This window comes from Candoia aspera, chromosome 5, assembly GCF_035149785.1.
Source record: "Candoia aspera isolate rCanAsp1 chromosome 5, rCanAsp1.hap2, whole genome shotgun sequence".
In the NCBI taxonomy this organism is placed as follows: domain Eukaryota; kingdom Metazoa; phylum Chordata; class Lepidosauria; order Squamata; family Boidae; genus Candoia; species Candoia aspera.
Window position 1 is genome coordinate 5,983,065 of NC_086157.1, and position 27,572 is coordinate 6,010,636.

General features: G+C 37.5%; 1 protein-coding gene across 1 annotated transcript in view; it reads left to right on the forward strand.

Annotated features, from left to right (window-relative positions):
* Positions 1–26,172, forward strand: part of DIAPH3 (diaphanous related formin 3) — an 87,082-nt gene extending 60,910 nt beyond the window's left edge. Inside the window, exon 22 of the mRNA XM_063304548.1 lies at positions 24,779–26,172. Coding sequence (XP_063160618.1) covers positions 24,779–25,041 — 263 coding nt within the window. The 3' untranslated portion in view covers positions 25,042–26,172. The remainder of the gene's footprint in view (positions 1–24,778) is intronic.
* The last annotated feature ends 1,400 nt before the right edge of the window (positions 26,173–27,572 follow it).

Genomic DNA, 27,572 nt, shown 5'->3' on the forward strand with positions numbered 1-27,572 from the left:
GAAAGGAATGATGGGATGGCGTTGACAATCTACTTTAGACGGCTAATGTCACTTCTTCCGTAACCTTCCCATTCACTGCAATGTTATGAAAGTAGTTATAATTTCAAAAATAGGATCCTAAAGAAGATGAAAGAACTGATAACCAGTTTTGTGTTTCATTATTAATAACAGACCGTAAAATGCCTATTAGTTCCAGAACATACTTGTGATTTTAACTAAATTTTGATTAACAATTAAAAGTCATGTAGCTCAAAGGATGATTGCACCCATATCCTCCTAGAAGCCTAATTTCAGCAGTTAAAGAAAATGGCATGTAAATTATAGAGTGAACAAAACAAAGCACTGTATAGGGTTTGATCCACAAAAATCATACTTGGAATTGACCCCACTGAGGAAATGTTGATTTAACCATAATGAACCTTATTTGTGATTTTCAAAGTATCTACTTGAATTATGACTTTTTTCCAGTCCAATTCATTGGGCAAAATGCTTAACTAGTATAATTAAAAATCTAGATGTCAACTTCCTAAGATCATTTGGTTTGACAACCATCTTCTCAGCTGTACTTGGCAACATCTGAAAGAACAGCAGAGAAGGAGAAGATTATCTAAGTATATTTTTGCTACTGCTTCTCCTTATCCCTGCTGGATGATAGAGTGGCAAAACTCCTATAAGATAAGACTGTGATATATCCTATAGTACCCTATAGGTAAAGGTAAAGGTTTCCCTTGACGTTAAGTCCAGTTGAGTCCGACTCTAGGGGGCGGTGCTCATCTCCGTTTCTAAGCCTTGGAGCCGGTGTTGTCCGTAAGGACCCATCCGTGGTCATGTGGCCGGCATGACTGCACGGAACGCCGTTACCTGCCCGCCGAAGCGATACCTATTAATCTACTCACATTGGCATGTTTTTGAACTGCTAGGTTGGCAGGAGCTGGGACTAGCAACGGGAGCTCACCCCGACGCGCGGATTTGAACCGCCGACCTTTCGATCGGCAAGCTCAGCAGCTCAGCGGTTTAACCCGCAGCGCCACCGCGTCCCTTTATAGTACCCTATAGGGAAGGGAAATATTGAAAATTGAATTATTCCAGAGGATGTTCTCTTAACTTAAGCACTGCAGCATCTTCTTTGTTGTTGTTCTTTGTGTTTCAGGATTTTTTTTTAATTGTACTTTGAATGTTTTACTGGAGCTTTAACCAGAGCTCCATAACATGGGTTCTAGCTGTCTTCTGATGAATTTATAATTAGTCTTCTACTGCTGCTGTTCCAGCTAATGTCCCACCTGCTTCACTGCTTCCACGCTACCCAGAACAAAGTAGCATATGTTTGAAGGAGGGGGAATACATCTCTGAATGTGATTGTGCCAAAATTTGGACCATTTCCTCATGTTTGATGTTCTTCAGGAGCCACACAACCGTTAGCCCTAACAACAACTAAATATTTCAGGATGAACTAAATATTTCCTAATCATCATTCCTAATCTAACTGAGATTAAGTTTGATGACCCAACTGAGATTAAGTTAGATGATCCATTCCTAATCTCCTGACTGAGATTAAGAGTCCCAGTGATGATCAGCTGGTCGCAGAAACCTAAAGCAAGCTTTTGTTTCAACTGATAGAATTCTAAGTTCAAAAAGGGTATCATGAGTCATAAAATTCAGCTCCTTACTTAAAAGCAGTAACTGTTCGCTAATTCACTCTGGGGGAGTCCTACTAATTTTCAAAGCAGGAAGTAATAATTCTATTGCCAGTGTCTAAACAGTTGTGATTTTCTTTAATGCTGCATAACACACATTAGTAATATTAATTTACCTACAGATTCTGCCCAGAGATTTATATGCATTGTTAATTTTCAAAGCATAATTATAAAGACCTAAGATAACATATTGTTCAAATAGTTGCTTTTCACATCCTTGCTTAGCTCTCTGTGTGAAACTGGTAGAGAGGACATGGAAAGAAATGAGAGACTCTGTAGAATTACATTAATACTCCATTTCCTGAATGCTGTGTTTTGCCTTAATTCTAGCCAAAATGTAGTGCTGTATGGTATTAAATGGCTGCCTTTGCAGTTCAAAAACTTTTTCCATGATTATAATATGAAATTCTAATTATTTGCAAGAGGAGTGTAAATACAGTGGCAGCAAGCCTTATTTGCAATGACTAATGAAAGCTGTTGCCTGTAATCAGGGAGATGCAGAGCAACAGGGGCAATTCATTAGGAAAAATGTGGCTGGCAAACAGCAGTTGCGTGCCAGTTCGGCCCTTTTTGTTATGACATCAAAATATATACTGGATTTGTTGTAAATGATGATAAATAACTCTCTTTATGAAGAGAGGAAGTGGTGATAAGACGTTGCCGCACAGTTAATCCTGCCAATTTCTCCAAAATATCTACAGGGTATGTGCCATTCTTGGCGTTGCTGTAGTAGCTAAAGATGCTTGCTGTATTGCATTGATTAAACACGCTTTAATTGCGAATGGCTTCTGTTGGGTCGCAGTTCAGTATATGAAGCAGAGGCTTCAAGATTTAGTATTTTGGGCATAAGTATTTGCTCTGAGTTCTGGGTGTTTTTCATCTGTTAATTACATGCATACATCACATACACTTTAGAGTATGTTTTGTAACCTTAACTAAAGTATCCAAATCACATATTTTTTTAAAAACTTAAAAAATTTAATGACGTACCTTCGGACCACTGTTCGGAATGATTTTTGTGAGCTTCCTACTTCTAAACAAAATGTCAAGAAACACATACAGCTGTTGGTGTCTACAGTATTGTATCCTTGTAAATAGCATGAGGAGTGATACAGAATACTTTTTCTTCATAAAAGACATGAAAACCCAAACGACCTCTCTTTTAAACTGTAGCCCTCCGCTGCAGTCTATGGAAGGTAAGTCTATCAGTGGATGCTTAATGTAAGCCAAATGAGGTTTTGTGATTACAGATTGATGGTAGAGTAGTGATACTAAAGTCTGTAAACTTAATCTGCTCTATGCATATAAAGCTGCTGTATCTCAGTTGCAGAATCCTAGGTAACCCTCTAGGCAGCAGTTAGGAGTCAGAGAAAGATCTCGCTCTGTGCTGCCTTCCAGCTCACATCTAGATTTCACAGCCTCTAATGGATGTTCATTGTTGGAAAGAAAATATTGAACTAGCTAGAGCCCTTCTGTTTAATCAAGAAAGGCAGTTTTTATGCTCTTATAGCATAATTTTAAACAGCAGTCTGAGAGTATAATGGAGGAAAAAGGAGTGCATGTGTGGGCATGCGTTTAACTTTTTAAAAAGCTAATTAAATTGAATTCCTAACTCTTTGACTCCTAACAGTCTAAAGTTATGTGGAGGTCTATCGCTGTCATGCTATTCCTAAATAAAGTGATACATAGCCACAATGAACAATTGTAAAATAATTCATTTTAGTAAATATACAGTTTAAAAGTGCACAGTTGCTTCTGCCTTAAAACATACATCTTTATTCTTAAGAATAAAATAATTATTTACTTCAAGTTTCATTCAGATGTTTAATTTCAGCTGCCATTGTCAAATTGGAAAGAAATAAGGTATAACGACCCAGATTTTTGTATCAAGTTTTAGCCTGGCGGGGGCGGGGGGATAATCCAGTTTAGATTCCTGCACTGACTATTCGTTTTCGACAAAATGCTGTTTTGAACTGTCTTAGATGGTTTCCCTATATATAATATATTACATTAGTTCAGCACAAATGTTATCAAGATATAGATAGCTTGCATTAGATTCTGTTCTGATTAGAAGTTTTGAGGTTTGGGGGAAATCTGCCCTGGCAGAAAGTGCTGCCATTAGAGAAGGATTCATAAGGCACCAGTCTGTCTGGGTAGCAAAAAGTGGGTCCTAGTTAATCTCTACTTCTGGAAGGAATTGAAGGTGACCTGCTTCCTTGTTCTGCTCCCCTTCCCTTTCCTTTTCACAATAGGCCTTGTTACTCTTTGGACACTCAGAAATTCACCAGAAGATAACTTCAGAGAATTTCACAGGAAATGCCCAGAGGAATATGAACATTTAGGGAGAGCTTTAGTGTTCTCTCTTAAAGAGTACTGTTTAATCATTTAGGTGTTTATATAATTATATAATGGAGCCTTTGCCTGCCACTGCAATTTTTGGGAAGGCTTCTGTAGGAGTGGGAGTGGAAAGCTTGCTTTAGTCTCTTTAAATTAAGATGCCAACCAAAATACCATTTTGTTAACAATGGATTTAGACAGAGGGTCAACATCTTGCTGATTTCCCTTCTGAAGGTTTGACTGTCTTTAGGTGATTGGAGAAAAATAATTTATCTATTTAACTGTACAAATGAAGTTTTCTAAACAGAAATTCTGCGACACTAATTTAAAAGAATATATATATTTTTTTAAATCCTATACTAATGAGGGTAATTTGTACCTAACTTGGATAAGAAAATTGTCTGTTGGATTCAGAAAATTTTATAAGGTTCCAGAGAATTGTTTAATTTAGCATGTGTATTTTCATTCTGATTATGATGATATAGTGCAAGTGTTTGACCAGTAATGTTATATACCCATTTTTAGTGTAAATACCTGGCCTTATACTGGGGGAAGAAAACGAACCCAAAGAGCTGTGTATGGTATGTTGACACCCATTCATCTGTTTCAGAGCTGAACTCTTTTTTGCTAAGGTTGTGTTGGAACAACTCCATTTTCATTGTTACTGCTTACAAGATGTTCACACTAAGATACTGTTAAGTCTAACTCAGAATTACTGATGCTATGTCCTTTTTCTCTAAAAGTAAACTGAATCTCCAGAAGCAATAGATGCTGAGAAACAGAATTTGTGTCATTACAGTATTTGTCTGTTTCTCCCTTGTGTTTTGAACTGACTGCCTTCCGGTTCCATTCTTAATAATCAGTGGTGGTATGTTGAGAATCCATATGGCAAATGTAGATAACAATTGATTGGTGTAGTATCCCTTCTAACATAGGAGGGGAAATGCCTATTCTTCTGCTTTTCATCTGAAAGGTTTAGCCACTTCCATAGTAGCATCAAGAACAGTTAAAAAAAAAATTATATTCTGTTAAATTTTGTGCAGCAGAATCAGAGATTTCTGACGGAACTGGATGAAACCAAAATGCAGATATTTGAACAGTCCCCTCCCTTCTGTTGTTTAGGAAATTGGTGAAAATCTGGTTATTTCACCAACTCATGAGGCTGGCCTGTTATGACTGTCTGTCCAGGTGATGAATCAATTTTTATTATATTGAAAGTGATTCCCAATTTTATTTGCATTACATTAAAAATGATCTGTAATTGTTTTTAATCCCAAATCTGTAATTGTTGTTTCTGATCCCAAATTACTTATTTGGGGAGTTGTACACTGCTCAGAATCATCTGATTAGAGCAGCCAATAAGCCCAATAAATAAATAACATGTAAGTCTTGATTTGCTTGTTCTGCACCGGACAGATGTTCTGAATATGTATGGCTTCTTTCTTGTTTGCAATAATGGAACTAACTAATCTAGCAGAATCAAAGCCTTGACATTTCTACTCTTACTGAGTTCTGAGTGGGGGATTGTGCTTTTGGAAGAATAAAGATGTATACTAATAGTGCTATATATATGCATCGCAAATAGTTTCATGCCAATGCTTAGGTTTTGTGTAGAGATGAATTGGAGCATTTCACATGTGAATTCTTTGATGCGCGTCTTCCTATGTATAGTTGCTGATGCGTGTCCCACACTGTAAAATCACTTCGCCCGTCTTTATTCTGCCTAGCCGCATGAACCTGCTGCTTAGTTTAGTTTCTTTAAGGGGGGCGATATGTCATGTTCATCGTTCCAATGGTTTGAATACATCGTAACGTTTCACATGTCACTTTCCTGTTCCGTGTCTGTCATTTGCGGGGAGGGGAATTTCAGCCGTGCCAGGCTGTAATCTCCTTGCTGTTCTGCAGGAATGTATGTTTGGGTTATGACATGTATTCAAGGTTGCTTTCCCAGGCCGATGTGTGACGGTTGCCAACACCTGGGAGGGGGTGGTTACTATGGTGGGGTGAGGGGCGGGATTGGGTTTGAAGCGAGGGTATTTAGTTTGTATTTCACGCGCTTTGGCTCATTCTCAGCTTTCTCTGTATTTGCATACTATTCCTTTAATAAATCAGTTATCTTTAAGCCCGGGCTTGTGAGACTGAGTATTTGGGATTAGGCAACCATTACACCTGTCCTGAAGTCTGACCCTTGTCCCTGTACTAATTGGAATTAGTGCATTGGCTATATACACTTGTGTGATTTAGTATCCATTGCTTTAAAACAATAAACTGGTTCAAGTGTTGTCCAATGAAGATTTTCCTATACCTGTTCATCTTTCCATTTGGCCTCAGAATCAGTGATTCTCTTTGTCCAGCCCCTTGAACAACTGCATGAACGCTCTTTTACATAGTCTGACAGACGATATGATAAAATGGTAACATGTTGGTAACCTATCTGACGGATAAATTTGTTTGCATTGCATTGCTTTATTGAAAGAAACATATCACTTGAAAAGATAATGCAGGTTCTGCCTCATCAGGTTTTCACCACCACTGCCCATCTTTCAACATTTTGTCCAGGAAAAGAAAAAAAGAAAAAGCTTGATTGTCTCAAATAGCTACTATTCATGAAAGTCAAGATCCCATTGTTTCAACGTTTGTTATTTTATTTATTTATCAATGTATATAAGTGCCATGCTTAGCATACAACTTAGTGTTGAACAAGAAAGCACTGGCAAAATAATGAAAGTATTTGAAAAAACACCAACACTAATTGTAAAAAGGCCAATTAAGTCTTACCGGACAAAGAGTTTTAGGGTCTTGGTACTCTGGGCCCTTTCTAATGCGAATGACCTGCCTACTACTTTTTACCCATCAATTCCAGATCTTACTTTAATAAATGTAGGGTCTCCTCTGAAACAGAAAATAAAGTTTTAATGTTTCTCAATCTGGTATTATTTTTGTCAGTTTTCAAACATCTATTTAAAGTTAATATTATTTTTAATTCGATGTTAAGACTGAATTCAATTTAAATTTTAGAGGATTTTGTCAAAAAGATGCATATCCCGTCCACTGCAATGCCATATGTTCAGTGGCAAATTGAATTTTTAGGGACAGGAAACTGATATAACAACATTTAACTGTAACATGAATGCAGCTAAAATCCTTCTCTTTGTTGGGTTTGGGTTTTTATTAATACTTTAGGAGGGCATCTCAAAAATACTTTAGGAGGGCATCTCAAAAATACAAATGTGAGGTAGTTTTTTTCTCGTAACAGAGTAAAGTCTAATTCACTTTTGGAAGATGGAAGGAAATTAGAGTTTATTGACACTTGTTCCTGGCTATTTGAATGAATTGCCAAAGATGTCTGAATGATGTCTTGGGTTATTTAAACTGACATCAAGAAGAAAGGTCAAGTTGCTTGGAATCTCAGAGGAAAACAGTACCATGTTATCCACATCACCTGGCCTCAACTTGACATTCAGTTCCAGAGTTTATATGTTTAACTCCAGACACCTTCCCACTTTTGGTTACTAATACAAACTTTAAAAGTTGCTCATGAAGAGATTCTTCAGTTTTTATACCTGCTTTTCAGCCATAATACTTCTTTCTACCAGGGTCAACATTTCATTTTATTTATTTCATTTATGTGTCTCCAGAATAATTTGAATCTTGGCAGTTTGCATGTTCTGTAAATTATCTACATTAATTCTAGATTCAAGCAATCATTCACAACTCATGCAGTGAAATCAAGTAATTTCTTTACCTATTTTCATAAATTGATATGCATATACAAGTGAATATTTTATTGACATAACTTGATAAATGTTCATTAATTGAAGTGACCATAGAAATTTATATTATTTTTCCACTGAGAATGAGTGGTGGCTGTTAGGCTATCTAAGAATGTATTGAAGCTCATGGTCTTCTTTAAAATTATCTTTTACACTTCTGAGGATGTGCCTGTCTCTTTTAACTTAGCTGTATGAGAATTAGAAGAGAACAGCCTTTATTTCCTCAACTCTTGCTTCAGCAGTCTCCTTCCTGCTTTCATAGCTTATCTTCTGCTGGCTACAAGTCTTACATGCTTCTTGACATTTCTCTATTTCAGTCAATAGGAAGCTGCTTCCCTTTGGTCTGTTGACCCCTTTTGGCTTGTTCTAAGTTCCTTTTAGCAGGAACAGCCCACCTAGCCCGTATTCTCCATTCATTCATTCATTCATTCATTCATTCATTTTTAACAACAAAGCTTTCGGGAGACATTTTGGAAATCTAAACTGATTTCATCATGAACCTTGAATTGGGGAAAAAAAGAAAAACCTCTGAACTATCTCAGAGTTGAATGTCTACACCATGCTTTCCCTTCCTGCCATGCTGCAAGAGATCAGGAAACTTTAAACAGCACATTTTCAAAAAGAGAGATCTGTGCCCTCCTCACCCCGCATCAGAATGGCTTACATGGTAAAATTAATTAAAATACTGTGGAGTCCTTTGTGCTCTCTGAGCTTGGTTGTTTGCTTGCAGACGTTTCATTACCTGACTAGGTAACATCATCAGTACCAAGAAACATCTGCAAGCAAACAACCAAGCTCAGAGAGCATCACGGACTCCACAGTTCAACCCTGAGCTACATATATTCTCTCCTAATTAAAATAATTAAATCATTATTGGTTAGAGAACTTAATCAAATTGTTTAAATTTGGGTTAAAGAATTTAAAATAGGACCTTGACTTCTTTAAAAAATTTACTTTATGAGTCTGATACTGGAAAATCAGTTTCTAAGTGTGAACAGAGGAGATGAACATCACTTTGTGTTGCTTTTCCTCCTGTTGATTCCAGCAAGCAAAATTCATTCCAAGCTAGAATAGTCAGAGGCCTCTCCAATGAAAGGAGGAATCTTTGGGTTTCAGGCCATCTCATCCATTTGGTGGGAGAGAAACTATTAGATCTGCCTAAAAAGAGTGAGAACTAGAAATTGGCTAGAAAATCCACACATCTGAAAAAAAATCAGCCAACTGCGAAGAGCAAATTCACCATGTCATCGCAGATGTATTTTTTAAACAGAAAATGTTAAGTGACAGGGATGCTGACTAGATTAACACATATAAACATTACCTCCTTACTCCAGTTCTGTTATTCCCTTCATGTACTCTTTCCCTTTCTAGTTTTTGGAATAGATCACCCCTGCTGAGATATGAGCCAATCCCAAAGGATAGTCTGCCACTTCCTTTACTTGTCATTTAAATAGAGGAGAAGATCTGAAGTCTTCAAAATTTATAGTGCTACCCAAACTATTTTTAGAAGCTACTTTGCTCTGGCAAATTGAGATGGCCTGAAGTCTAAGGAAGTTTTCCTCCTCTGTTGTTCCCCTGATGCTTCTAACAAAGTGGCAGAGCAGTCATTTTCCCAAGAGCACCAATAAAAATAAACAGAATTACAGATTTCTTGGCTCAGAAGCAGGATTATCGCAGTTGTATACACTAGAAAATACTCAAAGGGAGTTGAAGTATCTCCAAGCTGAGGTCTCTTGACTAATTTTTATGCCTCAAAATCAGCCTTCTCCAGTCTGGTACCCTCTGGACATATTGTTCACAATTCCCATCATCCCTCTGCTGGCTGCTGATGGTGGGAGTCATAGTCTGATACACTCATAGACATCTAGTTGGGGGAGGTATTTTACATCTTCCCCCATCGCCTCTAGCTCTAATTTTAATCACCAGCACCAGGCAAAGCTGCGGTTTGATGGAGGTGTAAAAGAAAAGATGTGAAAAGCTTTCTGTAGAATGGGGCAAAAAACCAAACAAAAATCCTGGGTTTGGGTAGGCCTGATTCATAATAGCAGATGAAAATTACAGCAGTAAAGATGAAATCTTTTAGTTGGAGATGATGCTGTCCTGTAGTCTTCAAGAGTCAGTTTTGGAATAGCATTAAATGGTATCTAAAACAGAGTCTTTTAAAAATGTAGGAAGCTGATGCACAAGGGAAGGTGCTCCTGGGAATCAGAATGTATTGTAGTGCATTTTTTTAGTTAGTTAGAATTTTTTTTCTTTGTTATGATACGTTTTGATTCAGTATGAGCACCAGTAATTGCCTGTTCCTACTGTGCGTGGATTGTGGATCTAAAGGTGGCTTTGTTTTAAGTATCCTATCTCATGTCAGTAGTCTCCAGCCTCCATTTCAGTTAGCATACTACACTTCAATTTAATTTTAACGTACATACAGCAAGCTTAGCTGTTTACATTGAAACCAGAAAACAAAGAACTTTGTCAAATTCAATTTACCATGACGGAGATTAGTATAGCACCACAGCCTTTTATCTATAGGAATGTATCAAAGCACTTCAGTGCATCAATTTTCATAGCCATTTAGTAGATTAGAAAGCAATTGTAAGCAAAATAAAATCCACATTAACTCCTGTCAACGGCCTGTCTTTTTTATGTTATAGATTGGTTTGAAATAATGGTGCGGCCTGAAGTGATTGCATCAACGGTGCAGATGTATTATAAATATGAATGAATGCACCATCAGGAAATTCAGTTACACTGCAGATATCCATCCTCTCTATCGTAATAGTGGCTTTCATGTTTGTTTGTTTTTATATCGAGACCAACAGAGTTCTAACATAACAGAACATGTCACAGTTGTCCTGAATAACAATTCTTTATGTTTTGAAACTGAATACCAACTGACATCTTTTAAAATTACACTCAATTTTCTCCTCTAATAATATCCAAGTAATAGCTGTCTTGTATCCTGGATATAATCAGCCAAATAATTATAAAATAGAAACGTGATTTATTTTTTAAGGTGAATGTACCTCTAAACAAACAAGTCTTCTGATACTTCATTTTTGTGACATTATTTCCTGAGGGCTACCTTAAAAGCAATTAGAGTTGCTAAAAAGGACATTTTTATCTGCACAGGAAAAAGTCAATTAGCTTAAAGGCAATTAAAACAGAACTGTGTTGTAATCACAAATGGAAAATCACCTTTATTTAACATTCAAGGTCTTTCATGTCATTTAAATACAGTTTGCTTTTTAAAATAAAAAAAAATGTTACCTCTCTTGTTATTGTGTAGGCACATTAGAAACTATTTTTTTAATTTAAAAAAAGTTGAAATACTGAAGCATACTAGTGCATATCTTTTTAATTGCCTGTCCAAGTTCAAACAGTAATTTCCTTTCCGATAAGGGGTATTTCTATGTTGCCAAATTATTTTTGTTATTTTTAAGGGAAGAACAACCTTGACCTTTGCTAAAATGTTACCTAACAAGCAATAGCAAGTATCACTTATTGATATTCCTCATTATAACAAACCACGATATTGCATTTCAGTGTTAACCACCTGAATTTAGAGTTAATCAGAAAAAAACTGATGTGCTGTACTGCCTCAGTTGCCTTTGTTTTCGGCAAAAGAATAAGCCATAGGTCATTACAGAGATATAGCAGGAAACAATTTAAAACAGTCCAAAAATGTCTTATGTCTTACTTTTCCAAACCTTCAGTTGGTCAGAAATGGCAGTTTCTGCAAATACTTCATTATTGCTATGTTAATGCATCATTTCCTTGAAACACCTGTGTCTGTCTGATCTCTTGATGTTGCAAGGACAGATCCTTGTTTTAGTTGTGCTGTTAAATAACTATCTACTGTGTCCGACACAAGACCAATTTAATTAGGGTGGCAGACGTTTGTGACTAATGAAGGTGATGCGGCAGAATCTTTTTTATTTTGATATTGTGTGCAGGACCAATCTGTAATGAGTTTTAAGGTTACACTGTTCAAAAATAGTTGGCACATGCTGAAACTTTAAAGTGAATGTGATAGAGGTTATAAAACTACCAATCCAAAGGGTGGCTGATAAGTTTTAGAAACATGGTATAATTTGCTATTGGGAACAAAATAGATCAAGAAAATGGAGCTATAAACCAGGAGATCTAGTTCGGGTCCTTCTTTTGGTGTGAAAGCGGGCTGGGTGACTTTGGGCACTTATTCTCAGCCTAACACATCTATGGGAAAAATGGAAGGCAGGAACATTACATATATAGGTTGCCTTGAGTTGACCAAAAATAAAGGCGGGATATAAATCAAATGAATAAATATTCAAGCATTTTCTGCACTGAAGGATTTTTTAATTTTATTTTATTACTTCTCCATACATGCGTGCTAGTGTATTCTTATAAAAATAATCCCAAACAATTGTCTAGATTATTCCTGTTGAGTATTAGACAGAGTACTGCATATGTTAGAATGAAACTATGATTCATGACTAATGTTTAGCAGGACTTTAATTTTCAGAATATAATAATGTTAATAGTTAGAAAGCAGCTGTGATTTGCTGGAAGACAATAGGATGATTATGATGTTTATATTAGGTACCGTTTTTTTATGATAGTTATGGAAATGCAGTTAGTAAATTATTCAAACTGAATAAATTTTACATGGAACTCTTTTAACAGCTAAAAATACATCTGAATTAAGTCACAGATGTGTGCATGTCTGTGTGTTTCTTCAAGTGTTTATTATTCTTAATTCGATATCCTATTTGAAATAATATTTCCTATCTGCTAAATATTTAAGCTTTAAATCTCGCATTGCAGTGCAAAAGTTCCAGACGATGTCAGCAAATTTGCTGTAGATACTATTCCTCTAAAAGCAACTTTCATAATGTTAGAAGGAGGCTCAAAGGCTCTTAGAAGGACGTGTTATCACAGCATTAATTATTGTGATTGCAAAATTTTAACTATATATTAGATGAACCAAAAGTTACCAAAACTATTTCTTTAAATAAGTATTAGTTAGTCCAGCCTAAATCTTACATATTTTATCATATTTTTATGGCATATATTTATACTACTGAAGAAGAAAAGAAGAAAGATAATACTAAATGGGCTGATAATTGATAGCAGTTGGAAACTGGAAAATCATTAGTCAAGCAACTCAAAATGGGTACAGTTTACAAAGAATTCTCACATTGTTGAAGAATGCGTCAAAACTGCCACTGCCTGTCCTTCACTCAGACCTCGTTTCAGTTAATGGCAAATAGGAGGCTGTGTAAGGACCACCTGACCCAAGTGTTTTGCTATTTTCCTTTCCTTTTGTTTTGTTTTATCAAAATGAAGTGAAATATGCAAGAAATTGTGATTTTTTTAAGTGGAAGAACCATGCCAGATTTCAAAGGAATTTTCAGATACCATCTTTTTAATGCCCAGCATCAGCATTTTTTTTTCCTAATACTCTTCTGGATTGCTTTGGAATTTTGAAACAGGGTACACTGTTTTTGTTATCTCAAAGGTCCTCTTAAAAGGATTATATAGTTCCAGTGTTTTTCATTTATCCACATGAAACTGCTGGGCAAAGTTTTAGAGCAGGATCCTGTGCATATGGTGATGACACCCAACCTACTGATCTAGAATACATTCAGGCTGTTTTCTGGCTCTCCTGAATGCCTGCCTGCATGAGGTAGTAGGTGGAGAGCCACTCAACCTAGGAGGGTAAAATACTCTGGTATTCCTTGGTGTTTGTTTTGAGCCCTTATCTCTGATTTGTGTCCATTAATTCATTTGTGCAAAGACTGGCCTCTTTGTCCAATGTAGAATCCAGAGGGGCAATTCTGGCAGGTGATTACATATATCACAGTAGAGGAAGAACATATGAAGGTGTTTCTAAATGCATATGTGAAGTTGTTGGGATTTGTGATGCTTCTGTTGGTGTAAATGTGAAAGAAAAACAAACATTTGTTGCAGTGTTCTTACGTTCTTACGTTAACATAATTGCTCTGCTTTTTCTGGTTGCTTATGAGAATCTGTTCCAGTTGGGTGATTGTCTGTATGCAAGTATGTATATTCTTCCTAGTGCCTGAGGAAGTACTGTATGGTGTCATTGTCCAGTATGCTTTGTAGCTTTATTAATAATGTATTTGAGTGGTTCGAGCTGTGATTAGGTTGTGCACAAGATATAATTGAATGATGGATCATAAATTAAAGCTGAATCTGTACAAAATGGAAGAATCACAGTTCCAGGGAAGTAGCAGATGCTGCCAAAATAATATCCTGCCAGAAAAAGCAGGAAAGTGGATTGGGTGTTCCTGAAGTTTTCTCTAATTTCCCAGATAAAAGCAATGGCCAGGAGCACCTTTTACCAGCTTCAGCTGATGTGCCATTATATCCCGTCTTGGGAGAAAATTGCCCTGAAACAATGAGACATGTGTTGGTAGCCTCCAGGCTTGGCTACTCTAATGTGCTCTGTCTACTAGGGGCTATCTTTGTGTCTCATCTGAAAACCCCAGTTACTATAAAACTCAGCAGTCAAATTCTGGAAGGACATATTGAGAGAATGTCATACCACTTTTGAAAAAAACGTATTTGTTTCTAGACAAGGTACAAGCTTGCAGTTATTACCTTGAACACTTTATATAGTTTGGGTCTGGGTTATTAGAAAGGAAATCTTCACTTACATGATCCCTCTGGTTTACTGAAGTCCATGTGAGGAGAGGCAAGTTTTAATATTCTGTCCTCTCCTCTAATAGCCTGATCATGACTTTTGGCATCTCCTCCTCCTCCCACTAACAATCCCAGCACAGAAGGGTTGAGAAGAAACTTTGTTAAAGCATCTGTGTGAGAGGGAGCAGGGTTTCTTTTATGACATTGGGCACCATGATAATTTGCCACCAACCTTGCAGCCCCCAAAGCATCCCATGAAGACATGCATTTGTCCATTAAATGGTGACACCTGGCCAAGCTGGTGTAGCTCAGAAGCTAAGCAAAATCAGGGGTGGTTAGTACTTGGCTAGAGGCCACTGGGGAATTCCAGGGTTGTAGGCTGAAGAAGGAAGTCTGAAAATCATCAGAAAAATACAGTGATAAGGCACTCCTATAGCTCTGCAAACAAAAGCTACATGGATGTGTCTGTCCTGTTCAGACTATGAGGTGGCCAGACAGGGTTATTATCAAAACCACTCTTTATTAATACAGCTATTTACAATAATAAGTCCTTATGATCAATGAGGTAGTCTGGTTCCGATCAAAACCACCCGGGCAACAACAGGAGAGCCGGCAAGGTTGCAGGAGGAGACTGCGGCAAAACAGCTAGGGAGGATTCATTGACCAGAGCTGGGAAACTGGAAGAGGATAGGGCACGTGGCAAAACTGGAACTGGAGACAAGTGTCTGCAATCTGGAACACCACCTGAACTAGCATGGCTGGCACCTGGAAGCGAGGCAAGACCAAACTGGAACCACCAGGCAAGGCTTGGCTCTGTAAGCAGGACTGGACTGAACTGGACTATCCAGGCTGGACTGGGTACACTGGGCTGAAGATTCAGGACAAGGCTGATAATTGAAACAAGTCTGGACTTGGCTGGAGTTTGGCACACGACTAGGCTGGACTGGAGGCTCTTGACTAGGCTGGGAGCTTGGAACATGACTGGACTGGACTGCAGATCCTGGACAAAGTTGAGAACCCGGAGCATAACAAGAGAGGCCTGAAGTTCCTGAACAAGGCTGGGCGATTGAAGCACAACTAGACTGGACTGGAGATCCTGGGCAAGGCTGGAAGCTGGAAGCATGACGAAACTGGACTGGAGATTCTGGGCAAAGCTGGAAGCATGATGAGACTGGATTGGAGACCCTGGACAAGGCTGGGAGCTTGGAGCATGACAAAACTGGACAGGAGATCCTGGGCACGGCTGAGAGCTAGGAACAAGGCTGGGAACATGCTTGGAACATGCAGAATGGCGGCAGCGAGGTCCAATGCTGGACACTAGGCTGAGGTTGCTGGATTTGGCAGGGAGAAGATCCTCTGTGGCAGTGGTTGCAGGATACAGGTCCTCTACGATAGGAAACGCAGGTGCTGATTCCCCTCCAGCTACAGACAAGGTTTCCGACACAGGTAAGGACTCTTCTGCTGGGTCTGCGAGCTCGAAGGATCGGTTGTCTCTGGCAGCTTGCTCTTCATGCATCTGCCTTTTATGCTGATCCCATGCACACCTATTCCCTTCTGCAGCCAATGGGGCTGCCTTCTCCTTCACACGCTTTTCTGCGCGTCTTTTGCGTGTGCTGACTGGAGGATTCAATTTCTCCTCCGAAGATTGGCCAATCAGTGTCTGTAACTTCTACCACGCTGCTGAGTCACTTCTGGGTTTTGCTTTCCCAGTTTCTGCCTGGTAAGTTTCTGTTTCCCCTTCTGACTCAGAAAAAGTTTTGTTTTCTAAGTCAGAAGCTGGCTGAAACCTCACAGTGTCTGTATAGTCTTCAGGAGTTGATTGTGACTCAGGCACCTAACTAGATAAATTACGTAGCCAATCTTTTTTGGGCTTAGAAACACAGCAGGATCAGTACTGGTCAGTATTTGAGTGGGAGATTTCCAGAAAATCCTAGGACTGTAGGCTAGACTAGGATTCAGAAAATATTCCAGAAGAAGGCAATAGAAAGCCACTTCTGTACTGTTGGTAAAAAAAACTGTGTGGACATCTCCATCTAATGTCCAAGAGTCAAGCTCTGCTCGAGGAAGCCCTCAACTGATTCAAATAGCCTTTATTGGAGGGTTTGATGGTTTCCAAAAACTACTTCCTTTTCTCTTTAAATCAGTGTTCTCCTATGAACAGATCCTTGCTAGGAATCATGTTTCCCGGGAGCCCTTGAAATGTAGCTAATAAATAATATCTGAAGTAAAGCTACCCTGATGCTATTTTGGGTACATGTTTAAGCCACACATAAGGCTTTAAAGGCTTCTGCACATCCTGAATTAAGCTTAAGTTGGTTTATTAGTTGCATAAGAGAACTATTGATACAGAATGGAGACTGGTGGATTTCTTGTCCTAATGAACAATATTAGTTTGAAGCACCAACTCCTCTAAGACCACAGACTAATTTAGTAAGAGAATGCAGATACATATTTTGCATGGCTAACATTGTAAATCTATAAAGAGACAAAAAAAAAATAAATCTGTGCCATAACAGCTGTTAGCATGGTGAGAAAATCTGTGCAGATTTTCAATAGGGCAAGAAATATTTGGTTTAGAGATTTCCCCAGTGGATAGTCTTCAGATGTTATGGATTATAACTCACCCCATTTATTTACTACAGCATTCATATAATTTCCAAGCAGCATTAAAGTATAGGGCTAGGAACTTTGGGCCAGTTATAACCTCAGGCCTACCTACCACACAGGTTTGTTCGAAAAAAGAGGAAGGAAGAGAGCTTCTCTTCAACTCTTCAACTTCCTTTTGTCTTTAAAGGAAGGCCAAAAACATGCACCCAACAGGCCAATAAATAAAATATGGAATGCCACAAGCAGATTGCCATTGAAAATAAGTTAAAATTGTTCTTGAGTCATGTGCTTTGGTATTAATTCACTGTCAATCACATTATTAAACAGAAAGCCAAGTATGTACATCTTTCTGAATGTTTTACTACAGTCTAATTGCCATAATTTCTGGGCCTGCATTTCTACGGATCAAAGGCTATGATTCAGCAAATGTGCCTTCCCATTGTCAACAGCACATCTTATTATATCTGCATTATTGCCTTTATTAGTTTGTTTGCTTTACCCCTACTGGATTCCTGCTAGTTTTGTTATATATTTCTTATTTTGGAATCCCATTTATATTTTCCACTTATGGTGTCTCTCACCTTTTCATGTTCTCTATTTCTACCACCTTGATTCTTTTGCCTTCTTTCTGTCAACAGTTTGCAAAGCTTCTTCCTTGAAATGCTTTGACAATGTGACCTACTCTGTCATATCTGCTTAGTTTAGGTGAAGGGTGATTGGTGAACAATGTAGAAAAAATGTTGTGTTAGGGAAAGGGGCTTGTGCTAACATTTCAAGGTTGCTTACACTGACCTGACATCAGACTTACAGCTGCAGTATTAAGTGTTCATGTGGCTGTTAACTTGTACATTACAATCTTATTTACAACTGCAGTAAACTTCATTCTGTTTGAGCCCATATATCCCTTTAGGGATGTCTTAAAAGCTATTTAAACTTGTTTTTTTGTAACATACTTGGCTGGCTTCTGCATTTTTTTCCCCAAAATGACCAGATGATAGTTCTATAAAAGATGGAGCTTCAGTAAACTTAGTTTGGTATGCAGAGCTGGCTGCTGAAAAATTCTGTTCTTTGTGTCGTTGCAGACATTGGCTTATGCTGTCTTTCTTTACCCTGGTCACCTTCTTTGTTTTTCTTCCTGTCTATTTAAAGTGGAAGAAAGTAGGGATGATGACAGATAGACCTTACTATGAGTTATGACAAATGTATGCATTCTTTCCCAGTATTTGTTACTACTGTAACTGGGATTGTCTAGGATATAGGATCACTGGGATTGTATAGTTTATCATTAAAGATGTATTGAGAAACCTGGAACACAGTGGTAAATGATAGTACAAAATGGTTGGGGGGAAGAGGAACTGACCGTTGAGTCTAGAATATGACTAATGGATGAATGTATGATTATCCCTTCAAACAGAATTAGCTTCAGGCTCTGTATTCTTCAGAGGGCATTGCCCAACTCAGAAAGAGCATCTCCATTTTAAAAATCTTACCCCTTCTAAAGGAACAGTGTGCCCTGGCTCCCCAAATGGGATCTACCTAATGAATGGAGTGATTGGTCCAGCTCAGAGCATTTAGAGAAGTTTATTTTTCAGTGTTTTATTGCATAGGGTTTTTTCCCCTCCCTCTTCTGTACCCAACAGCCTGTAGGTAAGTAGGTGTTTCACAGGAAGGTGTCTCATGGGCCATTCTAGCTTCTCCTCCCTCATCATCAGGAGGTAAATCGGCAGGCACTAAACTCAGCACAACCAGGACACACCCAAGCCACTGCCACTATAGGGAAAAACAACTTTGGGAAAAAACAGTTGCTTCTCTGCCCCTGGACAAAGGCACACAGTTGGTGGATTGGTTTGCTAAACAGAGATGGGGGGAGGCTGTGTTGGTGGTCCTTGTTTCCAAAATGGAAAAATCCTCTGCTGTCCTGATAGAAGACAGTGAGAGCAACACCATGGCAGGAGAGCCCCCATACCATCTCTTAGGGCAAAATTGGGCTCAGCCTTTTGCAACACATTCTGAAAAACAAGGTAATCGGTAGCCTACTTAACTGAACTTACTGGCCTTAAACCACAGCATACTCTATAAAGTTGGATCCTAATAGGCATGCTGGAAATCTGATGTTCTTTAAAAATCACTTTTAGGAATGATACTTTGTCACTTCTTATATTATGGAAGGACTTGGGACATCAGATACTTCAATTTATGAACAAGGACATGGGCATACCTGCTTTTGGAGAACCCCTTTACTTTTCCTAACAAAACGGTTAACATTTCTGTGGAAAAAGCAAGCAAGCGAAATATAATATATGACTCAACAAATATCTATTTCTCTAAAGGGAATAGGAAACTATTGCATTTATCTCTTTCCTGATGCATCCACTGGAAGAAAAATGTCCAATGTCTTGCTTATAACATTTAAGACTCTCTTCTTGACATGATTAATTATATCCAAATCAGGGAAAAAAATAAGGTGAATCAGTTCTGAACCATATAGAAAACCTTTTTAAACACAATTTCTAGCAAATCAGAAGTGAAGTAGCAGGTTTAGGGTTAGGAAAAGAAAACTATGTAAAAAAAATCTCGAAATATACTGTCTTGAACTGGAAGTTCTCAAAGATGCTGCTCGTCAAACTTAAAGTGGAAAAGTCAGACCTTATCATTTGCCGTTAAGAATTAAATTCTCAGATCAGTCCAGTGCTATTTGATACCCATACTGGGGTATGCATTTTTAATTCTAGATATACATGGAGAACCTAAGTACTGGAAATATATGTTGTTGTTGTTGTTTTTTCCTGATTACTGTATTATTTGTAGGAAATATAGGAGAGAATGTACACCACCTTGGCATGTGAAGTTTGTCATTACTAGCAGTAGAGATTTATCTTAAGGCATGTTCAGATCTGTTGTATTCAGTTAGGATTGACAGTCAGCCCCAACTCTTCAAAGAATATATTCCTGTTTATTTTTCTATTTATAATTTTTAAAACTGTTAGGTGTACAGCTATTTCTATAAGCTACGCTAAATATGGAAAACTTTCCTTATTGGGGATCATTATGGTTTATTTGTTTGGAAGGGAAAAAATAGAAATATAGCATGCCAAATATTTTGTTTTAACAAGCAGAGAGAAAAAGAGTAAGAATGTTATTACTTCTATAGTTTTCTGATTCTTAAAGTTCCCACAACAGCCGCCATTTTACAATTCAACCAATGGATAGAATTTGCCAAGGCTACCTTAAAACGTTTAACAGCAGAACAGGAACTGAAATAGTGCTCTTTGTTTGTGTGTCTGTGTGTGTGTGTGTGTTTAAAGAAGATACAAAGTCATCAGAAACTGTATAGACCGATGAACTCAGCTGATGTAGACTGTAACCCATCTAGTTCTAAACATGCAACTTTGGGATGCAAGTTATATTCATTTAGGAGTAAAGCTAGTACTGCAAATGCTAACATTGCTACCAAAGAAGAAATACAAAAGATACGTATAACCTACAATCATATTTAACAAAGCTCTAGGGAAATTAAATTTAGTCTAACTAGAATTTGAATTTATTCCACCACCAGTGCAAAGTTCAAGGCTCACATCAAGTGCTACAACTTCCAAACACACATGTCTGACATGTATTTTAGACTTGTAGAAAGGCTTTTATTTTTTTTATTTTTTTTGCCTTTGAGTGAATTAGATCAATTCCTGACAACTGCACAGAAAAGTCCTTGCAGTGTTCTGGCAGCATTTTCTTAGTGGTTTGCCTGCCTTCTAGAACTGAGAGGAAATGACTGGCCCAAAGTCACCCAGCCAGCTTACATGGTTCGGGCAGAACTAGAACTCAGGTTTTCCTGATTCTAGTTCAGCACCTTAATCGCTAGACCAAACTGGCTCTCTTTTTAGAAAGGGATTTACACTAGTACTCAGGCCAAATAAATCTTAACTAATACGTCTTAATTAAGTCTAAATAATGCCACCAGAAAAAAAGGTGTGCTTAATTCAATATTAAACATGGTAATTAAGGAGAGTTAAAAACATGTTAGTTTGTTGTAGTGGTTAAGGCACCAGGCTAGAAACTGGGAGACCGTGAGTTCTAGTCCTGCCTTAGGCACGAAGCCAGCTGGGTGACCTTGGGCCACTCACTCTCTCTCAGTCCTAGGAAGGAGGCAATGGCAAACCACTTCTGAAAAACCCTGCCAAGAAAACTGCAGGGACTTGTCCAGGCAGTCACCATAATTCAACAGTGACTTGAAAGCAACAACAGCAGCAACCAAGCCCATTCCAGGGATACAGCTGTAGAGGAATTTTATTTATATGCAGTCATACTTCCAAACCAGCATAAACTGCTAGACCGTGATGGCTGATGTGTCAGATGACCACTGGGAAGCCCCAGGTCCATGATCGCATTCATCCATGATGTTCAGAGGGTGGGTCTTGGATGCTGTCTCTGTATCACAAACACACAGGCTTTATTGTAAGGATCAAATTAGGATGGAGTAGGTGTAAATGGATAAATTCTTACGGATTTAGAAACGCTACTCAAATGTAGAGCAGTATTTTTCTGTAACTGTTCAGAGAAATTGAGTAATACTTCCATAGTTAGATTCAGAATGGCATCAACATACAGCAGCCTGTTACATCGTTAAAAAGAAATGTCACATTTGGGGTAATTTAAACCCAAATTCAAACATTCTTTTAATAAACTCTAAAAAATACCCAAAGGGCAAGGGGCAGTAGCACAGAACAACCTTCCCCTATATTTTAAGAAAAATAAGCACAGCATTATACATTTTTTACCCTTCTACATAGCAGGTTTAAAATACACTCCTGTCAAAATCTTTGTGCATCTGGAGAATTTACATGTGAGGAAGATAGTTTTGTTCCCCAAGAACATATCCAGGGCCTTTATGAAGTTTTTGAATTGCCAATTGCTTCTCATATACCTGTTCTTATTTTTTCAGGCTAACAGGATTATTCCAGAATGTTTTTTGCCTTGAAGGAAATTGTACATGCATGTGTGTGCACCACACACACAGTCACAAAACAGATTTACATATTTATAGACATCTAAAAAGGCACATCATCTAACAGTTTTGTGTGGGTTTAATCCTGGCAATATATTTATGTTATTTTATCATACAGTAAATGTGACTAAATGAAAATTGTTCCTCTCTTATTAGATTTTAAGTAACAACTGCCCCCTTGATAAAGGAAGCTATAGAAGAAGGTTTTGATTTTCCCCTAACAGCCAAAAGGTGATCATACTTCTAGAATTCGAGATTGCCCAAGAAACTGTGTAAAAAACTCATCCATCATTGTGAGCCCCTGGTCAGGGACTGACAGTGCAGTAAATATCTTCAGCAGCAGCCTTTTAATGTACAAGCTGTTTTCGGTAGGGATTTTCAGCAGTCACATAAAACACACTGTCATGAGTGACTGCCTGTGCTCCAAAGTCATTACAATTGGGATGATGGAACATCTTTCAGCGAATAACCAAAAAACTCTAAATGTCATGTCAAGTTTGTTGAAGCCATTTTCAAGCCTTGTTCAAGGTTACATGAATATTGAATATTCCTTTTTTAAAAAGTTTGAAATCTCTCAGAAGGTTCATTAAAAAGGGAAATCATAGAAGAATACATTGATTGTTTGAAGTTTGACTGACTCATTGTTTAAGGTCTCATGTTTTAAGTTAAAATCTGCAATTCGTTTTTACTCTTCGTTTAGCACTTTCTGGGAACAAACAAGGGTTGGACAATGACATTTCTAGGACTTGGCACTTTTGAGGACAGTACTGTATTAGAGGATGCTTTAGTCTGAACCAGCACACAGATTCTAGTTTAGAAGTGTCACTTTTTAACTGGTAGGAGACTAAATTATATATGAAAAAGGAATAGGTTGTTGTTGTTTTTTTGAAGAATTTTATTAGGAATTCGGTTTTGTTGATTAACTAAATGATAACACTTATGTACAGACACTTAGTTATTAAAAAAAAAATCCCCGTGTGGTGTAGCTTCATTCCAATTTTTTACAAATTGGGAAATCCTGTTAATTGACTCATTGTCATGATTGTAAACTTAATTTGAGCATACATTTCTCTCAATTGCTGTTACTGCTGTACACTGACAAATCAGTTGAAAGGACTGTTCACTCCACGTGGAGCTAAAATAAGCTTTACTCATCTTCTAGAATGCCAGATAAAATAAACATCAAGCCCCAATAGTTACTATCCTCAGGGCAGGGTATGCCAGTTGGATCTGCAGACTTATACAAGCTTCTCAGTTTCTCCTGCTTTAAGACAGCCTCTGCCTCATTTTCAATTTATCCTTCTTTCCGGGATTGATGTATTTTCCCCAAATTTTCCTCAAAACAACTGTGACATAGGTTAACTTGAAAACACACTGCTTAGGCTACAGAAATTTATGTTCAGACTTCTACTGTGCCATACAGCTGTTTGGATTACTTCAGCCAAATCCAGCATTAGCTGCTGCAGTTTTAGTTTAGTAGACATGTAGCAGGCTTTTTTATTTGTGTGCAAGGTGAGAAGATTTGTTCAAATCCCTGGAACACTTCTAGAAGATCTTTAAGCTCCTTCAGTGCAATATCTCAGGAATTTCTATATACTGTTTGAATGGATTATACATATATCAAAGTAGAAAAAAATCTACTAAGGATCCAAAACATATTGTACCCATTTTCATGACTCAAAGGATATAAAAAACTCTTTCTTCCTTTTGATTCTAGTCAAAACTTAAGTGCATATCCCCACTTATATTTAAGCTGTTCCTGTCCTGTGCTCAGGCTGGCTTAATTCTGAGCTGGTTTGAAAACATCCTGTCTGAACTAAGACACATTGGCAACAACTTGCCAATTATTCACACCAAGTACCATGTCTTCCCACCAGACAATTTCTCCATTGCTTTGCCCTTCTATTGTTCTCTTCCAGTTGTCAAACATTTTTGTGTATTTGTACACACACATAAACACAAAAAGAGGTTAAATTTATATATTCAAGGTAAAAGCATTAGAGTGTAGATACATGTAGGGACAGCAAGCAGCTTCATCGTCATCACGTTTATTACAGCCCTAAGGCCATATACAAGCAGCTTAAAAAGCATGCATTCTAATAGTTTTTCTGCCTCTCCTTTTCTTGAATTGTTTATCCACTTGGAACCTCGATGGGCTATCTGGGAATTGAAGGTGTGACCTTTCTACCTCTGGTATCTGGAAAAAATGGTAAACTTCTCTGTTGGTTTTTTTTAAAAAGTGATGGGGAAAAACTACTCAAAAGAAGAAAAATTGTAATAGTTTCTGTAGGGTTTCTGTAGAGTTTCATGATGCAGTGATTCAATGAGCAACTTTCTCTAGGCTAAGCAAAAATCTTAACCACAATGCTATTTCAGCAATGCCAGTAAAGTGAGGCATAGACACTCACGATAATCATTGGCTCAGTTGAAGGGGTGATCCTTCTTTTACAAAGTGACCAATTAACTGCTGTGGTTAACCTGCAAATAACTGAAGCATTCTAGCCCAAATGAACAGGAGCAGTTGAGGTAATACTTCAGAAATGAAGCAGATAAATGTTCCCTGAGGTGGTTTTGAAGGGGAGTGGGGATTAATAGAGGGTGGGGGCATCCATTTCTGCCCTCCAGAAACACTTGTCTGCCTTGTAAATATGTAGTCTGTTTTATGCATGTCACTGCTGTGTATAGCAAAAATAATGTCTGTTTTCTTTTTCATACAGAAAACCAGAAAGCACCAACAGGAGAAAAATTACATCCCCACCACAATATGAATGTAACCTTAATAAGGAACCCAATGAGCAAGGACATTCATCATGAAATAGAAGTTAATTCATCAGTAGAAAAGAGAAACCCTGTTGGAAAAAAGAAAGCCATCAGTGGAAGAACCAACAGAAGGGACGAAATAGAACTTGGTGGTTCTGTTTCTGAAGGAGAAGTGATTCCTGAAGTGGAGGCTTTGCTTGCAAGATTACGAGCACTGTAAAATTTTTAACCAATTGAATAAAAATGTGGAGTCCTTTAGATGTTCAAGAAAACATTTGGTTACATTATTCATAAGACTGTACCAGTTCAGAATGATTCTTCACATCGTAAATACCTGCAAGTAGCATATTAGCATATTTCTAACATTCAGGGAGAAGTATTCCTTATTAATTTAAAACTCCCAGTTTCCACTGTTTTTCTAACGTGACACTATTTTGGTAAAATATATTTTTAAAAACTTTTTAATTGCTATCACAAATAATATTTTCATGACATTTACATATTTTAAAGTATATATACACTTTGCATGCTGCACATTTGTCATTACATTTTGAAATGCACATTCATAAATGCATTGGGTCTGAATTAAAATTGTTGTATTACTATAATATATGGATTTCATATTTTGCAACTGGTTGGGAGACAATTATAACAGTGAAACTGATTTTTTTTTTCCCATAGCTCACCTTTTATTAACTGACATGCTTTTTCACATACAACATTTTAAGCTATTGGTTGAATGTTAAAAATGCAAATCAAGCTATATATGTTTACAATTTTGTTACAGTACTAGCTCTTTGAAATTTTAATATAAAAATGTGCAATATGATATCATATATCTTATAAGGTTTTATAAATATTTTGGGTGTTTGCTGGATGGCTGCATTCACTATAGGCAATATGCACATTTGTGTAAAATGTATTGTTATTTCTATAATAAATCTGAAATTTATATTCAAAATATAGCTGCTATTCAAATTGAATCATAAAATGTTCTTGCTCACAGCACAAATATAAGTACCAAAGCAATTTTGTTGGTTATTTTCATATAACCAACCTTCATTTTCTGGTTTGTATACAGGGGGACACGCATACCTTTGGTTTGTGAAAAGTTCTGTTGGATTTGAAAACGGATTTTACATTGTGAATTATTATTGGCATACTTAGTAATTCATTTGTCAATTGCTCAACTCTATAGAGATGGCTAATCATTGCTGTAAAAGTGCATTACTTTGCAGGTTATTTGGTGATGCTGAATAGTAATTTTCTTGAAAGTATTGTACTGAAGCCATTATTAAGCTTTTTCTTTGCCCTATTTATTTCTAAACAAATAAAAGAATGCTGAAACATATTTTATCTAAATATATCTGCTGTGCTAATTCATTACTGTATTTCTTGTTTAAGAACAGGCTAACAGGCTTTTGAAAAAGTCTGTGGATGTGGAGAATCTGTTTACTAGGTATGTGCAAAACTTACCCTTCTGGTCTATTTTGTCCAGAATTCCCAAGCATCTGCCAAATCACCATGATGAGAAGGGAAAACAATGTTCTGGAAATGTCCAGAATGTTTGTTCCTAAAATGAAAAATGTGCATCTTTCCTGTTGGGCTATCCTACACTAAAAGATTGTTTGTGTAAGTCAGTGTTTCTGCTGGCTGGGGAATTCTGGGAGTTGAAGTCCACATATCTATTAGTTGCCAAGTTTGAAAAACACTGACAGAAGTGTAATTTTTAAAAAATGACCATGTGCCATTATGATAAGAGTCGCCCTGTATCCTGTAAACCACAGTGAAATAAGGCAGTGATGCGAGAGCTAAAACAGTGGTGCCACATCATCTATCAGCATTAGAAGATGCTTGCAAGGATGGAGAGAGATTGTTGCAAATCACTCATTATCTCTGTCACAGGTAAAACCGCCTTCAAGTCAAACTCCAGTTGTGATACAGCTTTACAGGCAATTACGAACAGTAGATTAACATTACTTTCTCCTGGGATGGAGCTATTTTTCTTTCTCTGTCTCCAGTAGTTAGCCAAGCTATAGCAGTAACCTGCCAACTGTCAGTAAGCTAGTGTTGCTTCCTAGGTTGTTTGTTTGTTTGTTTACAGTTTACAGTCTCCAAAATTGGATTGCATTCTGCTGCTCTTTGTGTATTCAGCTGTCTTTGCATGTCAAGGGGGTTTTCGAAGGGGTTTTGGTTCAAGCCACCTACCAAACAAGTTGAGCTTCAAACAAATCTGGTTTTCCGTGGGTGCTTTCTGGAACAGATACAAAATACCAGGATGTGTGTATGTATTCATTCCCCACTGTGGTCTAGATCTGTAGCCAGGGCTGGCAAATCATCCTTCTACAAGAAAACATTAATTTATTAGAAATAGATTTGTATCTTCATATGAAACTAGAACACTCACCAGAAGATCTGTAGTAAGCGACAAATTGTGTACCTATTCCAGTTATATTTTTATTTAGCAGTTTAGGAGGAAGCAAATCAAGTTGTTTATGTGATTGCTTGGAGATGATTGTTCAGGGGCACGGAAGACCATTATAGACCACTTTGATTATCTTAAAAATATTGACTATTTTTCTTTCCTTGGAGGGAGGTTCTAATGCACTGAAATTCTAGATCTGATAATGTTTCCTCCTAGAGGTGTTGTCACCGAGGCTCTCTCCTTTGTTGAATTAGGAGCTCTTCCAAATGAGAGCTTGGAAACTGAACCCTGAATTCAACTAGAATCAAGGAAAAATTCTGTGTTCA